General features: G+C 43.1%; 1 protein-coding gene across 2 annotated transcripts in view; it reads left to right on the forward strand.

Annotated features, from left to right (window-relative positions):
* The window catches only part of ZNF236 (zinc finger protein 236), a 348,597-nt gene that overhangs the window by 239,420 nt on the left and 82,440 nt on the right, over positions 1 to 26,737 (forward strand). For both annotated transcript variants that reach the window (XM_033934375.1, XM_033934376.1), the window contains exons 17-20: positions 5,859 to 6,010; positions 16,982 to 17,085; positions 18,033 to 18,184; positions 23,226 to 23,444. In XM_033934375.1, the coding sequence (XP_033790266.1) occupies positions 5,859 to 6,010; positions 16,982 to 17,085; positions 18,033 to 18,184; positions 23,226 to 23,444 (627 nt within the window). The remainder of the gene's footprint in view (positions 1 to 5,858; positions 6,011 to 16,981; positions 17,086 to 18,032; positions 18,185 to 23,225; positions 23,445 to 26,737) is intronic.

The raw sequence follows: 26,737 nt of genomic DNA on the forward strand, positions 1-26,737 counted from the left end.
TCCCCACTAGGGTTGATCCCCACCTCCAGCTCTTAGCAGAGCAGTTGCTCCTGTGGCTCTGGATTCACCATTGTGCCTAAGACCCCCCTAGTGCTAGTACTGCAGAACTACTGCTAGGGTTCATGGGTGTCATGTTGAACCCAGAGCTGCAATAGCTGGAGCAACTATAGCACCGGGGGAGGAGGGGGTGAATCTTTCAAAAGACTGTCTGGGATTTTCATTGTGTCAAGGGGTGGGGGCGATTTGAAGGAGTGTGGATGTTGGCTTTTGCCCCTTTCCCTTCAGGCTGGCAATTGTGCATGCCTAAAGGCAGGTGTAAGAACCAGCTTCCAAACTTTTGGCTATTTATATGTATTCCCCTTTTAAAATCAGAAATGTACATTAAAATTTCAGACTTGCTCATACCACACCACCTTGTAATTTGGACATTGATTTGATCTCCAGATCAATGGATGGTCAAAGAGACTTCTAAGAAAAATGCCAGTTTACTAGCTTTTGGAGCTGTTTGATCTTTGGTTGACTTCTGTTGACCTGTGTTATGTGAGCTTGCTCAATTTAGCAGGTCAGGATAAAAAAATACAGAAAAGGAGAAAGGAAAATAAAACTGTTGAAAGATTTCATATATATTAAGAACTGGCTGAAATTACTTATGCCTAAAAACTCATAATAAAAATATTGTTGCCTATACTCCTATAGAGGGTGACGGGTCTTGAGCGCGCGAGACAGATGCGCGCCGACAATTCAGCGCAGGACTTCATTGCACCGAAGAAAAACCTTCTTTTAAAAGGCTCCGACGGGGGTGTGGGGGGAACCCCCCTACTCTACTTAATAGGGATCGTGCTGGCATTGGGGAAGGTGTGGGGGGTGTAACCCCCTACATTATACTGAAAACTTAACTTTTCCCTAAAAAATAGAGAAAAAGTTGAGTTTACAGTATAATGTGGGGTTACAACCCCTCCCAACGCCAGCACGATCACTATTAAGTAAAGTGGGGAGTTCCCCCTCCACACCCCCTGTCGGAGCCCTTTAAAAGAAGATTTTTCTTCGGCATGATGAAGTCCTGCGCTGAATTGTCGGCGTTCGTTTGTCGGTGCGTGTCTGTCTCGCGTTCTTAAGACTATGAACCCCCATAGAGGGCACCTTAGCAACAAAAGCACCTATGAGACCAAAAATAGAGCTTGAGAAATGTAGTAGAGAAGCAGATTTAAGGCAAAAGAATAAAAAAGGTTCAGAAAGAAAGAGGCTGGATTATGAGGAAGTAATCTTAAGGAAAAAGATTGAAGTAGGAATAGAAAACACTAAAAAGTAAAATATGAATTTATTTGCAATACATACACTGGTTAATATTCAAAATGATTTAACTGGCCAGAAACAGTTGCTGACCTGTTAAACAGCTTGTTTGGGGCAAACCACTCATTTTCAGCAATACTTGTAAATGTTTGGTTGGATCTGGGGCCAAATCTTTTATATTTTTTGATCCATTATATTTGGAAATTTTCCTTTTTATTGAAAAATATTTCTTACAATGTTACAAACAAAGTAAAGACATGGATCACTTAAATACAATAATAAAGAAATTACAATAAAATGTTTAAAGTACTTAAACCATGGAAATTTCATCTAGCCCACCAATTATGAGAGGCATCATTCATTAAATTTAAACTAAAGACATATAGGAAATCAAAAGAAAAACAATACGGGAGGAGAAAACCCCCCCAACCTCCCCTTTATTTTCCTTAATATCAAAGAGCGGTATCATATACTAAGAACCCATATCTGAAAAAGAAATACAAAATAAACTAGGCTTTACTACCCTAAAGAAAAGATTCCAATTGTAATGGGTCCCAGAAAACATAATCTTTATCTTGGATATGTAGAAGATATTTGCAAGGGAACTTGAGAAAATAAGTAGCTCCCAATGCAATAGCTTTGGGTTTCAAAGCCAAAAAGTCTTTGCTCCTAAGCTGTGTAGCTCTTGAAATATCAGGGAACATCAAAACTTTGGCCCTGATTCTACAAAGTGCGTCCCGATTTTAGGCGGCTGTAGGCGTCCTACAGCTGTCTAATCAGCCAATCGGGATGCACGTTTTTTAAAAAAATGCTCCCCAGGCAGGCCGCCTATATTGAAGGTGCCTCCGGGAGCCTAGCTCCCTAAGGCCTTAGGCGGGCCTTAGGTAAACCTAGGCGGCCCTACGCGTCTCCCTAGTAGAGGAAGAGACGCTTAAAATGTAGGCCAGCAAACTGCTGGTCTACATTGTAAGTAGATGCGGCCGCTATACTTATCGCGGCAAGAGATCTCCCTGCTGCAATAAGTGTAGCGGCCGCGGCCGCCTGTCCCATCACCGGCAGGAGGATGCCCAACTCCTCCTGCCAGAACCCCGGACCCGGACCCCCCCCCCAAACTGGTAATTGCCGGCAGGAGGATGCCCAACTCCTCCTGCCGGAACCCCCCAGACCCCTCTCCCCCCCAAACTGGTAATCGCCGGCAGGAGGATGCCCAGCTCCTCCTGCCAGAACCCCCCAGATCCCCTCCGGACCCTCCATGCTAACGACGACCCCCCCCCAACTAACCTCCCTCCCCCAACTAACCTTTAAATGTTGGTCGGCTGGACGGGTCTTGCTGCCATCCAGCCGACAGACCCGCCTCATGGAAATGAGATGGGCCCACCCCTTCCCGGCCCATCCCCGCTAAATCTAAGGCCTAATTGGCCAAGGCTCTAGAAGCCTGGACCAATCAGGCCTTAGGCATAGTGGGTCTGCCCATCCCCACTAATCCTAAGGCCTGATTGGCCCAGGTGCCTAGCTCTGTTATAAAGCCGTACATGGTCAGGCACATGGTTATTTACTTGAACAATTTACATTTTTAAGGCGGTTCATCCACTAAGGATAACTTCATTGTTTGTGTTCTCTCCAGTATGAGGATGTCTTTTCAAGAAATTTTTGCATCGAACAATCACATATCAGGCTGCTAGTTGGGATTCGGAATTGCATATTTTGTTTGCTTCTTCAATTTCATATATGCATTTCCAAAAACTTTTAAAGATATCTCTTTTGAAAAATTCTTAGGAAAGTAAGGAAGATGATATTTCTCTTGTATTTCACTGTGATGTACAGTCTCTTAATGATGTAAACCGCATCGATCTGGAAGGTATTGTGATCGAGAAATGTAGTTTAATGTAATATAACTTCCAAAATATTGCATAGTTCCAAGTTTCAAGTTCAAGACAAACCTGTTTTTACCCCATTGCATCATTAAAAATATATTTATTTATATATTTTTATATATATATATTTAAGTATTTATATACCACTTATAGTCTAAGTGGTTTACATTCAGGTACTCAAGCATTTTTCCATATCTGTTCTTGTGGGCTCACAATCTATCTAATGTACCTGGGGCAATGGGGAGATTAAGTGACTTGCCCTGGGTCACAAGGAGCAGTGGGGTCACAACCCCAGAGGCAGTCTATATTCTCTTAAAAACTGCAGCAAAACAGAATTTCAAGTCAGTAGATTTAGTGGGGCACTGCAGATGAACAACATAGATATCCATCTAGAATATAGATTTTAAAATAGTGAATTGGAAGGGTTTGTTGAGAAAACCATCTATTTGCCCCTTTATGCCATTTTTTGGATGTTTATCTTTTTTGAAAATGAGCCCCTAATTGGTGACAAATGAAGAAGGGATTAGCATGTACCTAATGATATGGAACTGTCTGGTAGAAATAACTTAGCAAATTATTTGAACATATGTAACAGGTGGAGTTTTGGGCCCTGATTCTCCAAAAGTGCATCGCGATTTTAGGCAGCTGTAGGTGTCCTACAGCTGTCTAATCAGCCAATCGGGATGCACATTTAAAAAAAAAAAAAAAATGCTCCCCAGGCAGGCCGCCTATATTGAAGGCGAGGCCCGCAAGACACCTAGGCCCTGATTCTGTATAGGACGCCCGGGAGAGGCGTCCTATTCAGAATCGGCCTACACTAAAACCCCGATTCTGTAACCGGCGTCCATGTTACAGACGCTGGTTAGAGAATCGGGTTAGATTAGACACGGCCCGCTACACTTATCGCGGCAAGGGATCTCTCTGCCTTTATAAGTATAGTGGGCCGCGGCCTGTCCAATCGCTGGCAGGAAGGTGTCCAAACCCTCCTGCCAGAAGATGCCCCCCCTCCGACATTACCGACCGCCCCCCTTCGACACTACCAACCGCCCCCCCCGACATTACCGATCTCCCTCCCACCCCGACACTACCGATCGCTGGCAGGAGGGTGCCCAAACCCTCCTGCCAGAAGATCCCCCCCCCCCGACAATATGGATCGCTGGCAGGAGGGTGCCCAATCCCTCCTGCCCGAAGACGCACCCTTCCCCCCCGACAATATCGATCGCTGGCAGGAGGGTGCCCAATCCCTCCTGCCTGAAGATGCACACACCCCCGGCGCTAACAACCCCCAAACCTCCAGCCCACCAAACGAACCTGTTCTTCAGGCCAGACGGTTCTTGCCCGTCCAGCTGGTAGGCCCGCCTCATCGAAATGAGGCGTGCCCGCCCCTTCCCGGCCCATCCCGCCGAAGCCTAAGGCCTGATTGGCCCAGGCTCTAGAAGCCTGGACCAATCAGGCCTTAGGCATAGCGGGTCCGCCCATCCCCACTAAGTCTAAGGTCTGATTGGCCAATCAGGCCTTAGATTAAGTGGGGATGGGCGGACCCGCTATGCCTAAGGCCTGATTGGTCCAGGCTTCTAGAGCCTGGGCCAATCAGGCCTTAGGCTTCGGCGGGATGGGCCGGGAAGGGGCGGGCCCGCCTCATTTCGACGAGGCAGGCCTACCGGCTGGACAGGCAAGAACCGTCTGGCCTGAAGAACAGGTTCGTTTGGTGGGGTGGAGGTTTGGGGGTTGTTAGCGCCGGTGGGGGGGAGGGTGCGTCTTCGGGCAGGAGGGATTGGGCACCTTCCTGCCAGCGATCGATATTGTCGGGGGGGGGGGGGGGTGCGTCTTCGGGCAGGAGGGATTGGGCACCCTCCTGCCAGCGATCGGTAGTGTCGGGGTGGGAGGGAGATCGGTAATGTTGGGGGGGGCGGTTGGTAGTGTCGGGGGGGGGGGGCGGTCGGTAGTGTCAGAGGGGAGGGCATCTTCTGGCAGGAGGGTTTGGGCACCCTCCTGCCAGCGATCGGACAGGCTGTGGCCCGCTATACTTATAGCGGCAGAGAGATCCCTTGCCGCAATAAGTATAGCGGCTGCGTCTACTTACAATGTAGACCAGCATTTTGCTGGCCTACATTTTAAGCGTTTCTTCCTCTACTATGGAGACGCGTAGGGCCGCCTAGGTTCGCCTAAGGCCCGCCTAAAGCCCTTAGGTGAGCTTAGGCATCTTGCGGGTCTCACTAGGCTCCCGGAGGCGCCTTCAGGCCTGCCTGGGGAGCATTTTTTTAAAAAAACGTGCATCCCGATTGGCTGATTAGACAGCTGTAGGACACCTACAGCTGCCTAAAATCGGGACGCACTTTTGGAGAATCAGGGCCTTTATGTTGAAGTATTAAGAATTTTTAAATGTTAGCATAAATGATAAGTAAAAAAAAAATTGTGATAAGTTGTTTTTAAAAAATGAACTCATTTTTTGGGGAAAAAAAACATTAATCAGTCTACACATAGATCAAGAAGCTTGGATCTCTTCTAGCTAAAGGTAGAGAACAGCATGTACAGATGGCTTGTTGTGTTTGAATATTTTACTTAAGCACGGAATAAATCAGCTTTAAAAAAAAAATCCCTTTTTGAGTCCTTTTGGTTGATAGGGTTTTAATTATAATAAAACTCATCTACTGTAAGTTATTTTAGACTTCTAATTCTTGCTTTTTTTGGTAGGTTTTACAGTATCAGATAGCTTCAGCCAACAAAGCCAGTTTCCTGCTGTGCAGCAGTTACAAGACTCAAGTACATTGGAATCTCAGGCCCTCTCAACGAGTTACCATCAACCAAACTTGCTTCAGGTTTCTAGCACAGACACTATTAATGTTGTGAGTATTTTTCTAATGATCTACCTCCATTAATTATGTATTGACTTTCATTGCATTTCTGCTATCTATGAGGTCTTCCTTACTAGAGCATTTTGCTGTCTGCCTTTTGTATCTGCTCTCTAGAAGGTGATTGTGTTGATTGCCAGGATGAAATGTGTGATTTTTAAAGAACAAGGAAGGAAGTGAAAACCATGCATATGCATGGATTTTTCAGGGCTTTTTTATAATAGATGATGCTATTAAAAGTGACCTTGATTTTCTGACACTGTGTGCAAGCTATTAAACATATCAGTTAGAGGGAGAGTTTATCTCCCACTGAAATGCATGGCAGTATGAAATTTGAAGAATTCCATAGAAAAATTACATTTTTCAGCACACAGGGAGCCTCTTTCCAAAATAGGGAGAGTGGCAAAACTTGAACAGTTCAGTGAAAATAAAATAACTCATCCAAAGTTAAAGTAATGTTCATGTGCAATGTGTCTAGTAGTCCTAAATGCTAGGGTTATGCATCTGAACACAAATTGCTTGCAGAATGTTGTCAATCATCTTTGAACTCTGCTTCCTTCCCAGTCAGTTGCGAGCCGACCAACTCTAGCTGTCCGACGTCAATTCTGACGTCGGAGAGGATGTTCTGGGCCAGCCAATCGCTGCCTGGCTGGCCCGGAACGTCCTCCAACATAAGAATTGACGTCGGGCAGCGAGAGTTGGTCAGCCCTCGGGGAAGAGAAGCAGGGAAGGAGAACTCAGCACCGGCTTCTTTCTGATGGAAATGGCAGCCTTTCCCCGGCGGCAGCCTATTCCCTGGTGAGTGGCCAGCTGTGCACCCCCTTGGGCCGTGTACCCGGGCGGATCTCCCCCCCCTTAGTACGCCACTGCCGATCCTCTAACCGAATACTAAGAAAAAAATACCTGAAATAATAAAACCACAGAACAGAAATTTGTTTGCAGAAAACAAACTGAGGGGGCAGGAGCAACTGACTGGGAAGGAGGCAGAGTTCAAAGATGATAGAAACATAGAAACATAGAAATAGACGGCAGATAAGGGCCCACAGCCCATCTAGTCCCTCCCCTACCTTTGCCCTGTGAATAGATCCCATGTGCCGATCCCATTTGGCCTTAAAATCAGGCACGCTGCTGGCCTTAATCACCTGTAGTGGAAGACTATTCCAGCGATCAACCACTCTTTCAGTGAAAAAGAATTTCCTGGTGTCACCTCGTAGTTTCCCGCCCCTGATTTTCGACGGATGCCCTCTTGTTGTCGTGGGACCCTTGAAAAAGAAGATATCTTCCTCCGCCTCGATGCGGCCCGTAAGATACTTGAACGTCTCGATCATGTCTCCCCTCTCTCTGCGCTCCTCGAGCGAGTATAGCTGTAATTTGTCAAGCCGTTCTTCGTATGGAAGATCCTTGAGTCCCGAGACCATCCGGGTGGCCATTCTTTGCACCGACTCCAGTCTCAGCACATCCTTGCGATAATGCGGCCTCCAGAATTGCACACAGTATTCCAGGTGGGGCCTCACCATGGATCTATACAATGGCATAATGACTTCCGCCTTACGACTGACGAAACCCCTTCGTATGCAGCCCATGATTTGTCTTGCCTTGGACGAAGCCTGCTCCACTTGATTGGCAGACTTCATGTCCTCACTGACGATTACCCCCAAGTCTCGTTCTGCTACCGTTTTTGCTAGGATCTCGCCATTAAGGGTATAAGACTTACATGGATTTTGGCTGCCCAGGTGCATAACTTTGCATTTTTTGGCATTGAAGTTGAGTTGCCATGTCCTAGACCAGTGTTTTTCAACCTTTTTTGGGCAAAGGCACACTTGTTTCATGAAAAAAATCACGAGGCACACCACCATTAGAAAATGTTAAAAAATTTAACTCTGTGCCTATATTGACTATATATAAAGTAATTCTCTTGAATAGGAATCAAATAAACACAAAGAAAGTATTTTATAATTACTTTATTATGAAATATTAAGTAAACAGAATAGTGAAAAATTATAAAATACTTTATTCAGTGCGAAACCTGGGCCTGTTTGGCTGAACACAAAGCTGATATTCTGGCTGGAATCGAAGAAAGACACACACGTAGCTCTTCGTCAACAGCTCTCAGTCTCTCTCTGTATTTGGTTTTTATAGCATACAAAAATAGACAAATATACCCTCCATCCTTTTTATTAAACCACAATAGCAGTTTTTAGCGCAGAAAGCTGCGCTGAATGCCCAGCGCTGCTCTTGACGCTCATAGGCTCCCTGCGCTAAAAACCACTATTGCGGTTTAGTAAAAGGTGACCATATTGTAAAATATAGACAGCCGATATAAATTCAGAACTGTGCATAGTAAGTGAAGGGAAGTTTTCATCTCTGGGAATTTACCCAGTTAACTATTAAGTTATTTGGGCAAATTCCTTTGAAAACTGTGGTAATACTGCCTCCACTTTGCTAAATTTAAAATAAAATCATTTTTCCTACCTTGTCTGGTGATTTCTGGTTGCACTTTCTTCTTCTGACTGTGCATCCAATCTTTCTTCCCTTCTATCAGCCTGTATGCTTTCTCTCCTCCACACCTCATTCCCTCCCCCAACTTTTTCTTCCTCTCTCCCTGACCTTTCTTTCTTTTTTTCTGTTTCTCTTCTTTCCTTCTGTTTCCCTGCCTGCCCCCTTTCTTTCTTTCTCCCTGCCGTTCCCCAAGCCACTGCCACTGCCGCTGCCATCGGGGAACAGGACCCACCAATGGATAACAGGCCCCAAAGCCGACGCCGACGCATGCTCTCCCTGACGTCAATTCTGCAATCGGAGAGGAAGTTCCGCCCAGCCAGGCAGCGATTGGCTGGCCCGAACTTCCTCTCCGACTGCAGAATTGACGTCGGGGAGAAGAAGACTTATCGGCTCGATAGATTAGATCGCCAAGACAAAGTGAGTCCTGGGTGATTGACTCACTTTGCCTTGGCGAGCTACTGGCGCCCCTGCCTCGGGCCCCCTGTCAGCTCCGGGCCCCTGAATGCAGGACTGGTAGTACTGCCCTGATGGCGGCCCTGCGGCACACCAGGCAACATCTCGCGGCACACTAGTGTGCCGCGGAACAGCGGTTGAAAAACACTGTCCTAGACCATCGCTCCAGTAGGAGTAGGTCGTGCATCATGTTGTCGGGCCTTGAATCTTCGTCTGTTGTGCATTTGCCCACTACATTACTCAGTTTGGCGTCATCGGCGAATAATTTTATTTTACCTCGAAGCCCTTCTGCCAAGTCTCTTATAAAGATGTTGAATAGGATTGGGCCCAAGACTGAGCCCTGTGGTACTCCACTAATCACCTCCGTCATTTCGGAGGGGGTGCCGTTCACCACCACCCTTTGGAGCCTACCTCCAAGCCAGCTCCCAACCCATTTCGTCAATGTGTCACCTAATCCTATAGAACTCATCTTGCTCAGCAACCTGCGGTGTGGTACGCTATCGAATGCTTTGCTAAAGTCCAGGTACACGATGTCCAGGGACTCCCCAATATCCAGCTTCCCCGTCACCCAGTCAAAGAAGCTGATCAGGTTAGATTGGCATGATCTCCCCTTAGTAAATCCATGTTGTCGGGGATCCCGTAGATTCTCCTCATCCAGGATCTTATCCAATTGGTGTTTGATTAGAGTTTCCATTAGTTTGCTCACTATCGATGTTAGACTCACTGGTCTGTAGTTTGCTGTCTCCATCTTTGAGCCTTTATTGTGGAGTGGAATGACGTTAGCCGTCCTCCAGTCCAACGGGACGCTGCCTGTACTAAGGGAGAGGTTGAAGAGCGCGGACAGTGGCTCCGCCAAGACATCACTCAGCTCCCTAAGCACCCTGGGGTGCAGGTTGTCCGGCCCCATTGCTTTGTTAACCTTGAGCTTTGACAGCTCACTGTAGATACTGCTGGGCGTAAACTCAAAGTTACTAAACGGGTCAACTAAGCCAACCCTTGTCTGTAGCTGAGGGCCGAGCCCCGGCGCTTCTCGGGTGAAGACTGAGCAGAAGTATTCATTTAATAGTTGGGCTTTTTCCGAATCCTTTTCCACATAGTCACCGTCTGGATTCCTAAGACGTACAATCCCACCTGAGTTTTTTCTTCTATCACTGATATACCTGAAGAAGGATTTATCTCCCTTCTGGATGTTCTTTGCTAGAGACTCCTCTATGTGGAATTTAGCCTCCCTGACTGCTGTTTTGACGGCTTTTGATTTGGTCAGGTAGTCTGCTCTAGAGTCCTGCTTCCCTGATTGTTTGTAAGAGATGAATGCTTTTTTCTTCTCCTTGATCAGGTCTGAGATCTCCGCAGTAAACCACTGTGACTTATTGTTCCTTCGCCGTTTACTTACTGATTTAACATAGCGGTTTGTTGCTTCTTGTATGGTTGCTTTCAAAGTCGACCACATGTCTTCCACGTTATCGGTTTCTTCTTGGCTTTGTAGCGCCTGGTGAACGAAGTCTCCCATTTCTTTGAAATTTGTGTCCTTGAATTTGAGGACCTTGGTTAGTGTAGTAGATTTAGTGAAACCTTTCCTGAGATTGAACCATACCATATTGTGGTCACTGGAGGCCAATGTGTCGCCCACCGAGACCTCTGTGACACTTTCTCCATTGGTAAGTATCAGGTCCAGTATTGCCTGATCCCTTGTCGGTTCCAACACCAGTTGCCTGAGGCTTGCTCCTTTCATAGAGTTTAATAGCCTCCTGCTGCTGCCGGAAGCAGAGGTAAGTGTAACCCAATCCACATCAGGCATGTTGAAGTCACCTAGCAATACTGTGTCCCCACGCAAGGTGATATTTTCTATATCTCCGATTATTTCCATATCCAGGTCATCCTGTTGTCTTGGGGGTCTGTAAATTACGCCAAGATACAAGCATTTGTCCTTCCCTCTGGCCAAATTAACCCAAAGGGATTCCCCAGTATACTGGACATCTGAGATTCTCGTGACCTTAATGTCATCTTTAGTATATAATGCTACACCTCCTCCCATCCTGCCCTCTCTGTCCCGGCAAAGCAAGTTGTAACCCAGTATGACCATGTCCCACCCGTGGGAGTCTGTGAGCCAGGTTTCAGATATCGCCACCACATCCAGGTCGGCATTCCTTATTTCTGTTTCCAATTCCAGGATCTTGTTTCCTAAACTGTGTGCGTTGACGTACATAGCCCTCCATGTTGTATTTTTGTTACGTCTCAGTGGGGATATTCCTGCCTGAGCTATTTGAACACCTTTAGCATTATTTGTGTTATTTGTGCTTTCCTGAGGCCCAGAACCACAATGTGTACTCCCCATATACCCAGAACTACAGTGTGTACTCCCCCTAGACCTGGAATTACATTGTGACCCATAAATATGATGTGACCCTACTCCCGACTCGAAAGTGTGTGCACTTACCCCTGACCCAGACCTAGAATTTCGGTAACTACTTTCCTCAGCCTCAAAAATGTATTGGCAGTTTAGTTCACCAGGTATGTTGTTTGTGCCTGTACCCTCCCCCGACTTACCTAGTTTAAAGCCCTGTGGAGTAGGCGGGCTAGGCGGTGTCCAAGGACATTCTTCCCTCTTCTGGTCAGGTGTAGCCTGTCAGGTGATTAACAACATTCTGCAAGCATGAATATGCATGAGATCTGTGTGCATGCACTGCTTTCAATGCATATTTATTGGAGAAATCCGGAAACCCGACTGGATTGCGGCCCTCAAGGAGGAACTTTGAGATCCCTGCTCTAGAGGGTCTAAGAAAAAGGATAAAGCATTATACAGTATTTGCTGGATGTCAAGCAAGTGCTTCTCTGGTACCTCGAAGTTATCAATGAGTTTTGCATATCAGATTATCTTTTTGCTCTGATAGTCATGCTAAGAAAGGGGGGCTTGCGTCTAAGGCTTAAATTTCCAGATGGATTAAAATGGCCATTTCTTCCATGTATGTGGGTTGCGGTAAGCAGCCAACAATCACATTAAAACCGCACTCCACCTGAGAAGTTGCTACCTCAAGGGTGGAGACTCGGGTGGTTTCACCTGAGGAAATCTGTAGAGCAGCTACATGGTCTACCCTTCATACCTTTACTAGGTTCTACAGAATAGATGTAATAGCAAGGAAAGACACCGCTTTCGGGTCCTCCATTTTGAAAGCAGTTTCAAGCATCTCTAGCTTTCAGGACTACTAGACACATTGCACTAGAAAGAAAGATTAGGTTCTTACCTCAATAATTTTCTTTCTTGTAGATGTATCTAGTAGTCCTGAAGTCCCACCCTGTAAGTGGACTTCACCTGCCTTCTACCTTAGGATCAGTCTAGCTTTAGAGACTTCTCTGTCTCTCAGATAAGCTGAACAAAAAACCCACATCACAGAAAAAAGTAAAGTCTGATCTGTCTCTGCTTGATAGCATACTTGATATAATATTAGTATGGATTTCACATAGTTTCAGTATCTGTTTTGATCAGTTACTTGAATGTTATAATGTTCATCGATATGTTTGTTAGAGAGAAGACCAGAATTGTAGTGTCAGGGATTTTTCCCCGTTTTCTTCCTTCCAGGTATGTCTGTCATTGCAATGCTCATTGATTGATTTTTGTATAAACTGAGAGGGCAGGAGCAGCTGCCTGGGAAGGAGGCAGAGTGCAAAGATGATAGACAGAATTCTGTAATCAACTTGTAGGTTCAGTTGCATAACCCTAGCCTTCAGGACTAGTAGATACCTCTACAAGAAAGAAGATTATCAAGATTTGAACCTAATCTGTCTTTACAAATGGAACAATGCTGACTTGAAAAATGTCCCATCATAGAAGGTGCCTCTCTATTTGATCTCAATAGAGAAGGACATAACTGTTCTTTTAAATGATATCCCTGATTTTTAAAAAAATGAAATTCTATTCAGACTCTTCAAAAGTCAGGAGGGTAAATACCACTCCCCAATATTTTGTTATAATCCTCGATAGTTGATTTCCCAATTATTGAATTGCAAAATTAATATCAATTAGAGAGGCACCTTCTGTAGTGGGATATTTTCCATGTCAGTATTGTTCCATTTGTGACATTACTTTAACTTTAGATGAATTTATAAACCCTGTGAATGTGGAAGTTACAAACTACAATACTCTTGTGAGACAACCTTTGTGGTTTACATGTCAAAAAATATATGTGGGTGAAACATCTTGTCAATTTAAAATAATGCATATTAGAGCATCAAAGTGCAATATGGAGACTGAAGCAAGGGACTTCAGTAGTAGAACACTGTTTAGATAATAGTCATATTTATGAGGATTTGAGATGTTTTATTCCTGATCATATTTTTCCTGAGATTAGAGGTGATCATAGATTATTGCTACAATAGCGAGAGCAAAGTTGGATTTTTGTTTTACAGATAGCTCAACCTATGGGTCTAAATTGAGAAACTGATTGGTTCTGTTTTTATTGAATATTTCTATTGAGCATTGTTTGATTGATAGGTTTTACCTATGAGGTAATAAACTTAGGATGAAGATTTTATTGGTAGGTGAAAGAATGACATGAGGGCTCTGGAGTTTTTATTTATCTATTTAATGTCAAGATGCCGTTTTTTCAATGTATAGTACAGGCCAAATAACTCCAAATAGTATGTCAAGACACCCAGTGTTTCAATAAATATTATTTGTATATATGGTCTCTAAAGGTATCTTCATGGATACTTTCTAAAGTTTATAAACCTCATTAGTGTCGGCTGCATGAAAACAAACTTTCTTCCATACAAACGAGTGACACGCTGAGATTGATAGTGCAATTTTCTTTATTAACTCAAGTAGTATAAATAGTCATACTCATCTCAGTCTACGCGGGTGGGGACAGCACTCCGACACAGAAACTATGTTTCGCCCTAATCGGGCTTTATCAAGGAAAGTCCCCCTATAAAGTGCAAACAGCAATTCAAGTATTATAAGAAGCAATAAATATACTTTTAAATACACTTTTAAATAACTCAATAGCATTTTATAAAACCTTAACAAGTATAAATAGATAAATAAATAAATACCTTATGCCATACAGCTCATGCTGTCCCCACCCACGTAGACTGAGAAGAGTATGACTATTTATACTACATGAGTTAATAAAGAAAATTGCACTATCAATCTCAGCGTGTCACTCGTCTGTATGGAAGAAAGTTTGTTTTCATGCAGCCGACACTAATGAGGTTTATAAACTTTAGAAAGTATCCATGAAGATATACCTTTAGAGACCATACTAATAATGTTTTTTCAATGTGGCATTTACATACCTGAAGAGTTGAAGTCAAGGGTTTATCCCGATGGGAGTACTGGAGGAGCTCAAATTAAGTTTCTTACCTTGAGGAAGTGAGAATGACCCATGAAACAAGGACCTTTTCAGGTTGAAGGAGTTGGGTTCGATGAGTCCTTAATGAATGGATGGCAGCTTTATCACCCAGATAAGTTTGGACTGGTTTTTAAGTTTTATTTTTAAGAGAACTTCAGGATAAGTAATAATTAATGCAAAGAATTGAGATATGAAGATCATTGAAGTATTTGCAAGTGACAGTATTTATTAATGTTTGAATGCTATATTTCCATATGCTGACTGGGTGGTAATGAAACGTTATGCATTATATTGTTGCTCTGTAGCTGCTTTGAGTTTTGAAGTCTTACTATTTGCTAAATTTAATAAATGAAATAAATTCTGGAGTCACCTCAGTGACAAATTCTACACAACTACAAAACCCAACAAAAAGGATATATTCCAAACCTATATAGCAACTTGCCATATCAAAACAGCACTGACAAATACCAAGACCCTAATACACTATGTTCAAAGAATATCAATATGCCTCCTACTAGGAAAAAAGGATGTCACATGTTAAAGATCAAATACAACAAGAATCCCACCAGTCTAAATGCTCAATGTGAATATTACTATCAGATTTATATCTATATCTATATCTATCTATCTATCTATCTATCTATCTATCTATCTATCTATCTATCTATCTATCTATCTATCATTTATGTTAACCCAATGTGGAGGAAAATGCCTGAAAGTTTTCAATGAGCACCTTATTTGTGCTTCATACAATCCATCACTACCGGCAGTTGCATTGGCTACCGATGGAAGCACGCGTAAAGTTTAAGTTTGCCTGCCTCTGCTTTAAAGTACTATACGGACTAGCCCCTAAATACATAACTGACCTTTTCTCCTTCTCAGCCAACAGACACAAGAGAAGCTTACACTCGAACTTCGCTTCCTCCCCAGTTAGAGAATGTAAACTGAAAAAACACCATGAACACCTTCTCTCACATCAAGCAGCATTATGAGGCAAAGATCTAGAACAATTGCTTTTGCCCACTACTTATGAGGAATTCAGGAAGCGCCTAAAAACATACCTGTTCCTGAAGTATCTAGACAACTGACCCGTACATCTCTTTCTCCTCAATAACGGTTTCTTGACCTATTAATCACTTTCTTCCACCTCTCTTAAGTTCAATCAATTTGTACCTTCGTTTAATCTTTTGTAAACCACATAGAACTTCACGGTATTGCTGTATATAAACTGTTATCATTATTATTATTATCACTGGCATAAAAAAGCCTTTATCTCTTCTGTCACATCTTAACCATAACACCCAAAACATATCAACACCCACTCAACCTTCTAACCCTTCAAGCATCATCAAAGCCTTTCTAAATAAAACAAGCTTTGATCTGTTTCTGAAAAGTTAAAATATCTGCCAGTAGTCTAATTTCCTACAGTAGGAAGTTCCATAAAAATGGAACAACTGCTGAGAAAATTTGTGTACAAGTCAGCTGTAAATTTGCCTCTTTCCACTCAGAATTACCATTCCTATGTACATTAAGAAATTCTTGTATGTGTTGAGGGGACCTCCTATGGCAGCACCTTAAAAGTCCAAATCAACACTTTAAACTAACACAGCTTACTTGAATAGGAAACCAATAAGACAATGGAGGGGATTGGCATTAAATTTTAGGCAGGCAGCGATTCACAAAACAAATCTTGAAAACCAACTGGGCTGAACAATCAACAAAAGAAGCGACTGCTGGGAACCAGTCGCTAACTGCTTTCCAACTGCATCTTGCTCTCTCAGCCTGGATTCTCCTGTCCACTCTCCTGCCCTGACTCTCCTCTGGCTGCCCTGCTCTGCTCTCCTGCCTCGACTCTCCTCTGGCCGCTCTGCCACCCTCTCCTGCCTGACTGCTCTCCTTCCCTGAATCTCTCCTGCCACCCTGAATCTCCTCCTCTTGCTACCCCAACTCTTGCCATTCCCCGCACTACGAGCCCGTGTTTTTAACCTGCTGGTTAAAACCACAGGGTCACGAAGAAAAGTAAAACCAAAAAGTAAAAAAAAAAGTCACTGTTCTTTAAGCATGCGCAAACCATCTACATTTGCGATTGGTGAATCAGCCCCCCGGACACGGATTGGATCCCTCATGGATCGGATCCGATCCGTGCCCTTAGTGAATCTAGGCCTAAGTGCAGTTTCCCTATTTCCTGCTATGCTTAACCCCAAGTAGACACTATTGTGCTAATCCAGCATCTGAAGATACAATTATGTATATCAGAGCTGTTGCTAATAGGTAGGTTGTAGTAGAGTGTGAGAAATTGGGGAGGGGAGGCAGACACATTTGAGGGTTCATGCAGGCCGCTGAGGCTCACATGTTGTATTAGCCTTTCACAACTAGTCTTCTTTGTCTCTGCACTGCACTTTTTGCAGGAACACTCCTTTACTATTCCTTTCAGGAAATTTTGTCTTTGTCTTATTCAGGGTTTTATATTGTTACTTATTTTATTATTTTATGTTAACAGAATTCAAACATTAATACAACTATTTGTTGAGTATATTACTAGTGAATCAGCAGAATATAAATGATGATAAAAATAAATAAATATATACAAAAATTTAAAAATTTAAATCAGTCATATGAGCAGTATTTCTAAGTTGTGCTTCAGGGAAATCTTTTTCATTTTTAGTCTGCTCGTCTGATGCCAGAAGACACTCAGGAAGAGCTAGAACTGCAGGCCCAGCGTCCCCAGTATCTTGAAAATAGTGAAGATCAAAGTAGACGTGCTTACAGGTTAGTAACACATCGTCCTCAATGTTTTCCATTGCTCTTGTAATTAATTTTGCTCTGGGTGGATTTAGGTAAATGCTGTAAAAATCAATATAGATGGATCTTTGAATACAAGAAAAGTAATGCAGTGATATCTATACATGCTTCCAAGGACAGACGTCCTGTAGCATAACTGCACTTCTCTCTCGACGGGTATTGGGGATCTGCGGCGTCGGTGTGCCGGTGCTAACGGGAATAAGTGACCACATGCATTGTGGCGTGTTCTGGAATAGAACAGAACACGCCGTAGTGCAGCCCCGCTTTAAACCCGCAGGTTAAAACCATGGGCTCGCACTGCAGGGAAGGGCGGCAGATAGCAGGAGATTTGGGGCGGCAAGAGACGGGCCAGGAGCAGGAGAGACGGGACAGGAGAGTTGGGCCACTATTTTCAGGAGACCATAGGAGAGCAGAGAGCAGGAGAGTCGGGGCGGCTTCTTAGGCAGGAGAGTCAGCAGGGACGTGAGTGACTGGTCCTCAGCAGTCGATTCTTTATTGATCGGCCAGCCAAGTCGGTGTTCATGAAAATGTTTAGTGAATCACTGCCTTCCTACATTTGCATGCCATTTCCCCTCATTTGCATGCGCAGATCAGATTGAATCAGAAGTTGATCGGCACCAAGGTTAGTGAATCGGGTCAGAGGAAAATCGGGTTGGTACACTTTATTTAATGTTGTTCTTGAAGCAATGGAGAGTTAATTGACTTGCCCAAGATCACAAAAAGCTACCGTGGGATTTGAACCAGGTACCCCCTGGTTTACAATCTGCTGCTCTAACCTTTAGGTTGCTCTTCCACTCCACTCCTTTTGTAAAATTGGGGAACTCAGCAATAATTTTATAGTGATGCACAATGTCTGCAGAAATGTTGATACTTCTGTGTATTCCTTTTTCATTGTTTATATGTTTTTATCATAGATGTGATTATTGCAACAAAGGTTTTAAGAAATCCAGTCATTTGAAACAACATGTGCGATCGCACACTGGTGAAAAACCCTATAAATGTACGCTGTGTGGCCGTGGCTTTGTTTCCTCAGGAGTTCTCAAATCTCATGAAAAGACTCATACAGGTAATAATAAAATTTTGGTTTACTATTCTAGTGCAATAGTTCTGTTATTCTGGATGGATGGGTATTCAGTCTGAACTCACAAGCTGTGCAGATGATATCAATCACAGTTTTGAATTCCTCCTTATCCAGTGCATTGTTCTGCCCCCTTCAGTTTTTACTTTTGAACGCAAGCTGGACGGTATCTTTCTGATCTGCTCTGTTTAAAACTTTTTTTTATTTTCGATCTTTTAGTCCAAATTTTGGAAGTTTTGGTGCCCAGAGGTCCCCAGAGCTACTGGGGCAACTCTACCTGGGAGAAGAAGCAGACTAGGTGCTTTCAGCTGGCAGGCCAATCCCTTAGGTACCTGTTCAGTCAGCCTGCTTAAATATTTAAGATGCTTGCAGTCCATTTCCTTAGAAGCTAGCTCACCCTCTGATTAATTATCAGGAGCTTGAGCACAGGCTATTTTGGCCCCGAAGTGATCTATTTGGGCTTTCAGGGTACCGTGTGTGTTCCATATTCCCCCTTCACGCATGAGTTTATGGACGTCTGAGAATTCAGTTTGGCCAAACATCTCATTGTTTTTGCAGCTGGACATTCCTTTTTGAGGCAGTATTACTTCTCCATATCTCAGCTACACATGTGAGCTGAAGCAAGCTGAGGCACCATTAAAGCACAGCGAGTACCTGTTGTTGCAGGCTATAGACAAATTTGGGGCGTGGGGGTCTTTAAATGCATTTTTTAAGGTTTCTGAGTCTGCCAAGAGGGTTGCCCTTTCCCAAAAAAACAGTTTTTAGGTGTTTTAGTGTGGCCGTTTATAGCCATTTTTTGGTGCTAAAACGCTGCTGTGGCGGCCATCTTGGATTTCCTGATTTTGTTCTTAAAGTTTCCATCTGCCTCAAAATACTTGTTTTGACTTAAAAACATTATTGTTGGACTCCTCAGACCTTAATACCCCTATAACATGCCAGATTTGCTCTGGATAGCTGGCTGAGGAGTGCCCACGCACTTTATGCTGCGGGACACGTGAGGGGGGTGTGAGCCTTGGGCTTAGTCACTTTGGCTGTCTCTAGGGCTGGGGAGCCATGGAAGATTATGCCTGCATGGAGTAAAGCACCTCCAGAACTCCGGGGTAGCAGTTTGGTGAAGCGCAGAGGCGCAAATGCCACAGAGCCCCCCAAAAAGGAAATTGGGCTCTTCCATAGGGGTCCCGGGGCTACCTTGGCAGAAGTTCCCGGATGCTGTAGGCAATTGCTTCCTGGAACAACTTGGCAAGGAAAATACAAGAGGAAATACAATTCTGGACTTAATTCAAAATGGACTACGAGGACCGGCACAAGGTGTAGAAGTAGAAAGGACTCTAGGAAACAGTAATCACAACATGATCCGCTTTGACCTGGACGCAGGGGCGAAACATTGGTCCAGAATGACGGCCACAGCACTGAACTTCCGAAAAGGGAATTTCGAGGGTGGGTTAAAAAACTGGATTAAAAACTGGATCACATGGATTAAAAACTGGCTGGAGCATAGAAAACAGAGAGTGGGGGTAAATAGACAATAGTCTGACTGGAAGAGGTCACCAGTGGGGTGCCGTAGGGCTCGGTGCTTGGACCTGTGCTCTTCAACATCTTTATAAACGATTTGGACATTGGTACGACAAGTGAGGTGATTAACTTTTCAGACGATACTAAGTTATTCAGAGTAGTGAAGACACAAGAGGATTGCGAATATCTGCAACGTGACATAATCAAGCTCGAGAAATGGGCATTGACATGGCAAATGAGGTTCAGGTTGGATAAGTGTAAAGTGATACATGTCGGTAACAAAAATCTCATGCATGAATACAGGATGTCCGGGGCGGTACTTGTAGAGACCTCCAAGGAAAGAGACTTGGGAATTCTGATCGACAAGTCAATGAAGCCATGCGCGCAATGTGTGGCGGCAGCGTAAAGGGTGAGCAGAATGCTAGGAATGATAAAGAAGGGGATCATAAACAGATCGGAGAAGGTTATCATGCCGCTGTACCGGGCCATGGTGCGCCCTCACCTGGAGTACTGCATCCAGCACTGGTCGCCGTACATGAAGAAGGACACGGTACTACATGAAAGGTTCCAGAGAAAAGTGATTAAAATGGTTAAGGGGCTGGAGGAGTTGCCATACAGTGAGAGATTGGAGAAACTGGGCCTCTTCTCCCTTGAAAAGAGGAGATTGAAAGGGGACATGATCGAAACATTCAAAATACTGAAGGAAATAGACTTAGTAGATAAAGACAGGTTGTTCACCCTCTCCAAAGTAGGGAGAACGAGAGGGTACTCTCTAAAGTTGAAAGGGGATAGATTCCGTACAAACATAAGGAAGTTCTTCTTCACCCAGAGAGTGGTAGAAAACTGGAACGCTCTTTCGTAGATTGTTATAGGGGAAAACACCCTCCGGGGATTCAAGACAAAGTTGGATAAGTTCCTGCTAAACTGGAACGTACGCAGATGAGGCTGGACTCATTTAGAGCACTGGTCTTTGACCTGGGGACCGCCGCGTGAGCGAACTGCTGAGCACGATGGACCACTAGTCTTACCCAGCAGCGGCAATTCTTATGTTCTTATGTTCACCCCTGACTTTGTGAATCTCATGTGGCAGGCCTATTTAAATTGCCTGATTTCACCATGGGTGCTTGGTAACCCAACAGAGGTAGCACAAACAAGTCTGCTATGGGGGATCCACTCCCCTCAGAACAGGTTCTTGTTCAAGAGGACAAAGTCCAGTCCAATCTGGACAGGACAGATGGGGAGTCTGTTTTTATGCCTTTGCTTTCTCAGAGAGCAGCTTCCATCACGGGTGATGCAGGATCCCAAATCGGGACTAGTAGCCCTGGATCAGGGAGATGACCAGTCTCTCTGCTGGTTGTTTAAGTCCATGGCATTGCTAGAAATCATTACAGACTCCCTGCGAGAATTAAATCTAGAACCCCCGACAACTTTGAACACACAGTGTTCTGTTATGAGTGGTGTGAAGTCTTAGCCTACATCCTTTCCCTGGCATCTCAACATTAATGTATTAGTCATAGAGCACTAGAATGCTCTTGAATGGACTTTAAAGGTGGCCAAGACCATGACAAGGCTATATCCTATGACTCAGAAGTGTCAGCAGCTGTTTGCACAGCCAAAAGTGAATTGCTCGCAATATGCTCTGGATCAGACAATGGGCGAGAGATTCAGTGTCTAAGGCTACACTTAGTAAGCTGCCCTTCAAAGGGAAGATGTTATTTGAAAAGGGCTTGGATGATCTCAAGGCTAGTTTGGCGGATCGTCTGCCAAAATCCTAGTAGACCTTAGTCCCTAGAGGAGTAGGGTGATCTAATTTTTGAGGCTTATGGTGTTTTAGACAATTCACAGGTGGAGCCTAGAACCAGAGAATCTATCGAGGATCACAAGAGATTTGCTGGTGTCCGATGACCACAGTCCTCCAGCTCTCATCCAGTGTCTGCTGCCAAGATGGCACAATGATGCCAAGACAGAGACCTTCCTCTGGCTGATAGGGGGAAAGCTGTCGAACTATGTGGAGGCCTGGACACGAATCACAATATTTGAGAAGGTTACATATTCAAATTTCCCATACTTTCCCTGATGTTTTTGTGATCTCTCCGGCAGGAAGGTTGGAGAATGGCAAAGTACGGGCCACAGTACAATGTCCAATAAACATTCAAGCTATAGAGCCCATCCCAACCAAATAATCGGGCTTAGGCAGATACTCCATATACTTCATAGTGCCAAAGAAAGGATCGAAGGATTAGAGACCCATTCTGGAATCAAGGCATTCAATGCAACTTTGAAAATACCACAGTTCCACATGGAGACATTCCACTCAGTCATTGCAGCAGTGGCTCCAGAGGAGTACCTGGCTTCTCTGAATTTAGCGATCTTTCCGGAAAACAGGAAGTTCTTAGGATTTTACGTGCAGCAGAGGCATTACCAGTTCTCATTGCTTCCCTTCGGTCTGGTACAGCTCCTTGCACCTTCACCAAAGTGATGGTTGTAGTTGGAGCACATCTCCGCAAACTGGGACTACAAGTGCATCCATACTTGGATGATTGGCTAATCAGAGCCCTGTTCCTAGCGGAGGGAAAGAAAGCAGTGTCAAAGGTGGTCCAGGTGTTACAGAACCTGGGCTGGATCGTCAATTTCTGAAAGAATTACTTGGTACTGACACAATGTCTGGAGTACTTGGGAGTGTTCTTCAACACGGCGGAAGGCCATGTCTATCTTCCAGAGGCATGCAGACAGGAGCTTTGCAAGCAAATAGCAGGCCTGTTGACCATGCCAGCCCCACAGCCTGGCACCCTACATATGTCCAGCTTTGGAGGCTGCTCATTAGTATACTTCATTGTAGCATATTGAAAACATTTCAGATTCATAAGAATTATCAACAGGGTTATTTCCACTTACTTTCATAACAAAACAAAATCAAGAAGCAATGGATACAAATATTTTTTTTTCAAAACTTAAATTAATTAATATGGAAGACTCCAGTGAGGTGCCTCATAACAAATATCTCTCCTTATACTCCTCCCCGGACCTCTGTTCATTGGATAAGTCTCTTTTATCTGTATCTTCCTCTAATGTCAACTCCAAACTCCGTCCCTTCTATCTTGCTGGACTATATGCCTGGAACAGACTGCCTGAGTCAGTACATCAAGTTCTGTCTCTGGCAGTATTCAACTCTAGGCTAAAAGCCACCTTTTCAAGGCTGCTTTTAACTCCTCACTCAGCTGTAAAGTACCCATGTGTTTTTTTTTTTTAAATTATTCTCTCTGAGAAATTCCCTAACCCTTATTATCCTGTTTGTCTTTTTTAATTAGATTGTTAACTCTACTGAGCTGGGATTGTCTCTTACATGTTTGATGTATAGTGCTGCATACGGCTAGCAGCACTGTAGAAATGTTAAGAAGTAGTACTGTACTCTGATAACTCTTTTATAAGCATATTGGACCATTCCTTTGCTTTTTAAAGTCACTAGAAGATTATTAACATTGTTCCATTTCTCCTTTTTCATTTGTTTTGTATTCAGGAGTTAAAGCATACAGTTGCAACATTTGCAATGCTGCTTTCACTACTAATGGTAGTCTTACACGACACATGGCAACTCACATGAGCATGAAGCCATACAAGTGTCCATTTTGTGATGAGACTTTCCGAACAACAGTTCACTGCAAAAAGCACATGAAGAAGCACCAGACTCTTCCACCAGCAGCAGCAGCAGCTTCAGAAGAGGGGGGAGAAGGGGGAGGTAAGATACTGTCATACTTGAGCGACATCAGCTGAACCTTACATAAGGAGATGGATTTTCAAAGGAATAAATAAATGTGCATTTTCACTTTGATTGTTGTTCCAGGAAAAGTACCCACACATTTACATAACTTGTAAGGATACCTTTTCTGATTAAAAAATATGCTCATACTTTTGAAAATCCAAAGTTATATGTGTAGCTCCCAACTCTGCCCCCAGAAACACCATCCCCTACAGTATGGTAACAGTATATGTGAAATTATACTGCGCACCCATACCCCATTTACCGTAGATAGAGAAATTTTATAAAAATCAATTTCTGCAGCTAAACATTGTTTTACCCATGGAAAATGTTTTGAAAATGACCATTACAAGAGGATAATTTAAAACTATGTGTTTGCCTATATGACTTCAGCAAATTTTCTAAACCTCCACAGGGAAAATTACATGTGAGGATTCAAGCACTTAGATTCACATATGTATATGTGGATACAGCTGAATTTTCTAACGTATGCATGCAAATACAAATTCTTTCCCAACTCTACCCCCAGGAACATTTTCACTCAGTTCAAGCAATGTTAACATATATAAAGGCTCATATTTTTTTAAGGGTTTTTTTTTTGTATAAATGCCAAATATACACCTAAGCAGTCTTCTATGACTATGCATGTTTTGTATATAGCAGGTATTTTACAGGTAGGCGTACACATAGGTAGAGTCAGGACAGAGTGTGGGCAGGACTCGAACTTATGTACATAATTTAAAGAATACTGTGGCATATCCCTGGCATTAGGGGCAAGTTCTTATACCACTATATATGGGCTTATATACTTTGTTATACTAGTATTCTATAAGGAAAAGTAGGCATCTATTTTTCTTTATAGAATATTTGCTACATAGGAACACTGTTAAAGAAATTGCCCCCAAAATGCTGCTTAGTGAGCAGAAATGCATTTGAAACTTTATCCTCCCTAGAGACACTTTGGAGCAATTAATCAAGGTGAGATACTCAGCTGACTCCCAGTTTAAAATGAAAAAAATACCAATGCTACTGTTACTCATTAAATTCCCTTATTCTGGAGAACATTCTACATCATCCCTCTAGACCGGACAAATAGGTTGTGCATGTCTACCAGTAGGTACAGACTGAAAATTACTGACTTCTGAGTAGTCTATAAGTGGGCTGTGCAGTCTCCCTAGAATCAATTTGTTCCCAGCAGATGGCAAATCTGTGCAATCCTTGTTTAGATTTTAGTTCCTTGGAGGAATTAGTCTCTTTAGGATTTGCTCTTATTGAGAAAAAAAAAATTATTTTGTTCCCTCTGTGTGGACTGATTTTTCTGGACTGAGGCTGGCACCTGTGGGGGTCTCCTTCTCAGGGGTGCTAACCCAGGCAATCAGATCCCTCCCCCCATTCTCCCAACTTCCTAAGTGTAGTGACTTACTCAAACTTCCTAATTCTGGATATTTGATGCTTGTAATCAAAGGATATTTCCCAACTTTGTTGACAATATGAATTATGTATTCCAATATCTGCTATAGAAGCAAATTTTGATAGTGTAGTTGTAGTTTATATCTGGCTCAAGGTCATTTTAGTTTGTGTTATTGGTTTGATGGATATAGTCTTCTGTAGAATTCTCATTTGCTTTTTCTGGTAAATCTTTGCTCATTTATATAATGCGATAGTGCATTTGCAAGTCATATTTCAAACATTAAGAACTTTGCTGCAGGACTTTTATTCTCTCAAAGGAATGCATAAATCCAAGTATGTTTTCATAGTACTTCTTCATAATGCATAAATCATAGCTACCCCAAACTCTTCATTTTTTTCTCTCTGCCTTGATTACTGGACATACAGTAGTCCTCACAAATATTGTCAAATTTCTTTGCTACGTCATGTTCCTTTCTTTTATTTTATACCACATCTCTCATTAAAATAAAATTAATGCAATTCCCACATAGCTTATTTCTTTTTGTTCTCTTATTCAAGATTGATATAAATTTAGCAATCATTCTCTCACTCATGACTGACACGAAACCAAGTAGCTTCAAAGAGCATCCAAGATGCATCCAAAAAATAGTTATGCTGATCAACATAACAGGTACATTAAATCTCTTGGGCAAGAACAAGACATGCTGCTCACCATAAGAATGGGTGAAAATTGTGCACACTGTGCAGTTAAGCATCATAGGAGATTGAGGGGCTTGGCCTTTCATGAGTTGTTTTTGTCTCTTACATCTAAAGGGAATCATCGGCTTCAAATAAGTCATTATCCTCAGAAAGGCAGTCTCCCTATTTGGAAAAGGTACTCTCATCGTGGTTTTCTTCTAAAAATCTTATACTGAACCCAGATAAAGCTAAGGCACTACTATTCTTTAGACTTGCTTCCCCAGCTGACCTACATATAACTATGGCTGGAACTTCAATGCCTTTTGTGCCTACATTGAAAATTCTTGGTGACATCTTCAACCCTTCCTTTTCTTTCAAGACTCACATCTCCCAAACCATCAAAAAAATGCTTATATAAACTTAAAAGCATCTTAAATTTGCCACCTCTTTCACTCTTGAAGAACTCTGAGTCTTCATTCACTCTCTTGTCTCCCAAATAGATTACTGCAATAGTTTACTTCACAACATTACCATCAAAGAACAATGTCAACTCCAATTAAAACAAAATACAACAATCAAACTACTAACTGGTTCAAAAAAATATGACCACATCACCCCCTTTCTCAAACAAAACACTGGCTTCCCATCTCTCATAGAATCACCTTCAAGATCCTTCCCTAGTCCACAAGGTACAATCCTCTGGCACATCTCTATATCTTTCTCACAATATCATCCCCTATATGTCATCCAGAACATTAAGATCTCAATCCAACCTTTTGCATGTACCATCTCTTTACCAGCTTTGTCACGATTCCATTAGAACAAAAACTTTCAGTGTATTCGGCCCCACACTCTGGAATGTTCTAACCCTTGAACTTATATCTTCATATTCAGATTTTCACAGCTCTCTCAAGATCTTTCTGTTCCGTGATGCCATCCATGACAAGACTACAATCTCTCAACCCTTTTGATGAAATAGCAGGGATAGACCTGTACCTCAGTGCACCAACATTAGTGCCTGCTTTCAACTAACTCTCCAGTTTTGGGCTATTCTTTCCTTTAACCAATAGAGTTCCTTTCTTACTTCTCTACACTCTCCTTTCTATTCTTAAGTGTCAATGTCCCCACTGTAGGATATTATTTTATAAACTGCTTTGATTGCTCTTCACCCTAAGTGGTATATT

Source organism: Geotrypetes seraphini, chromosome 2, assembly GCF_902459505.1.
Source record: "Geotrypetes seraphini chromosome 2, aGeoSer1.1, whole genome shotgun sequence".
In the NCBI taxonomy this organism is placed as follows: Eukaryota; Metazoa; Chordata; class Amphibia; order Gymnophiona; family Dermophiidae; genus Geotrypetes; species Geotrypetes seraphini.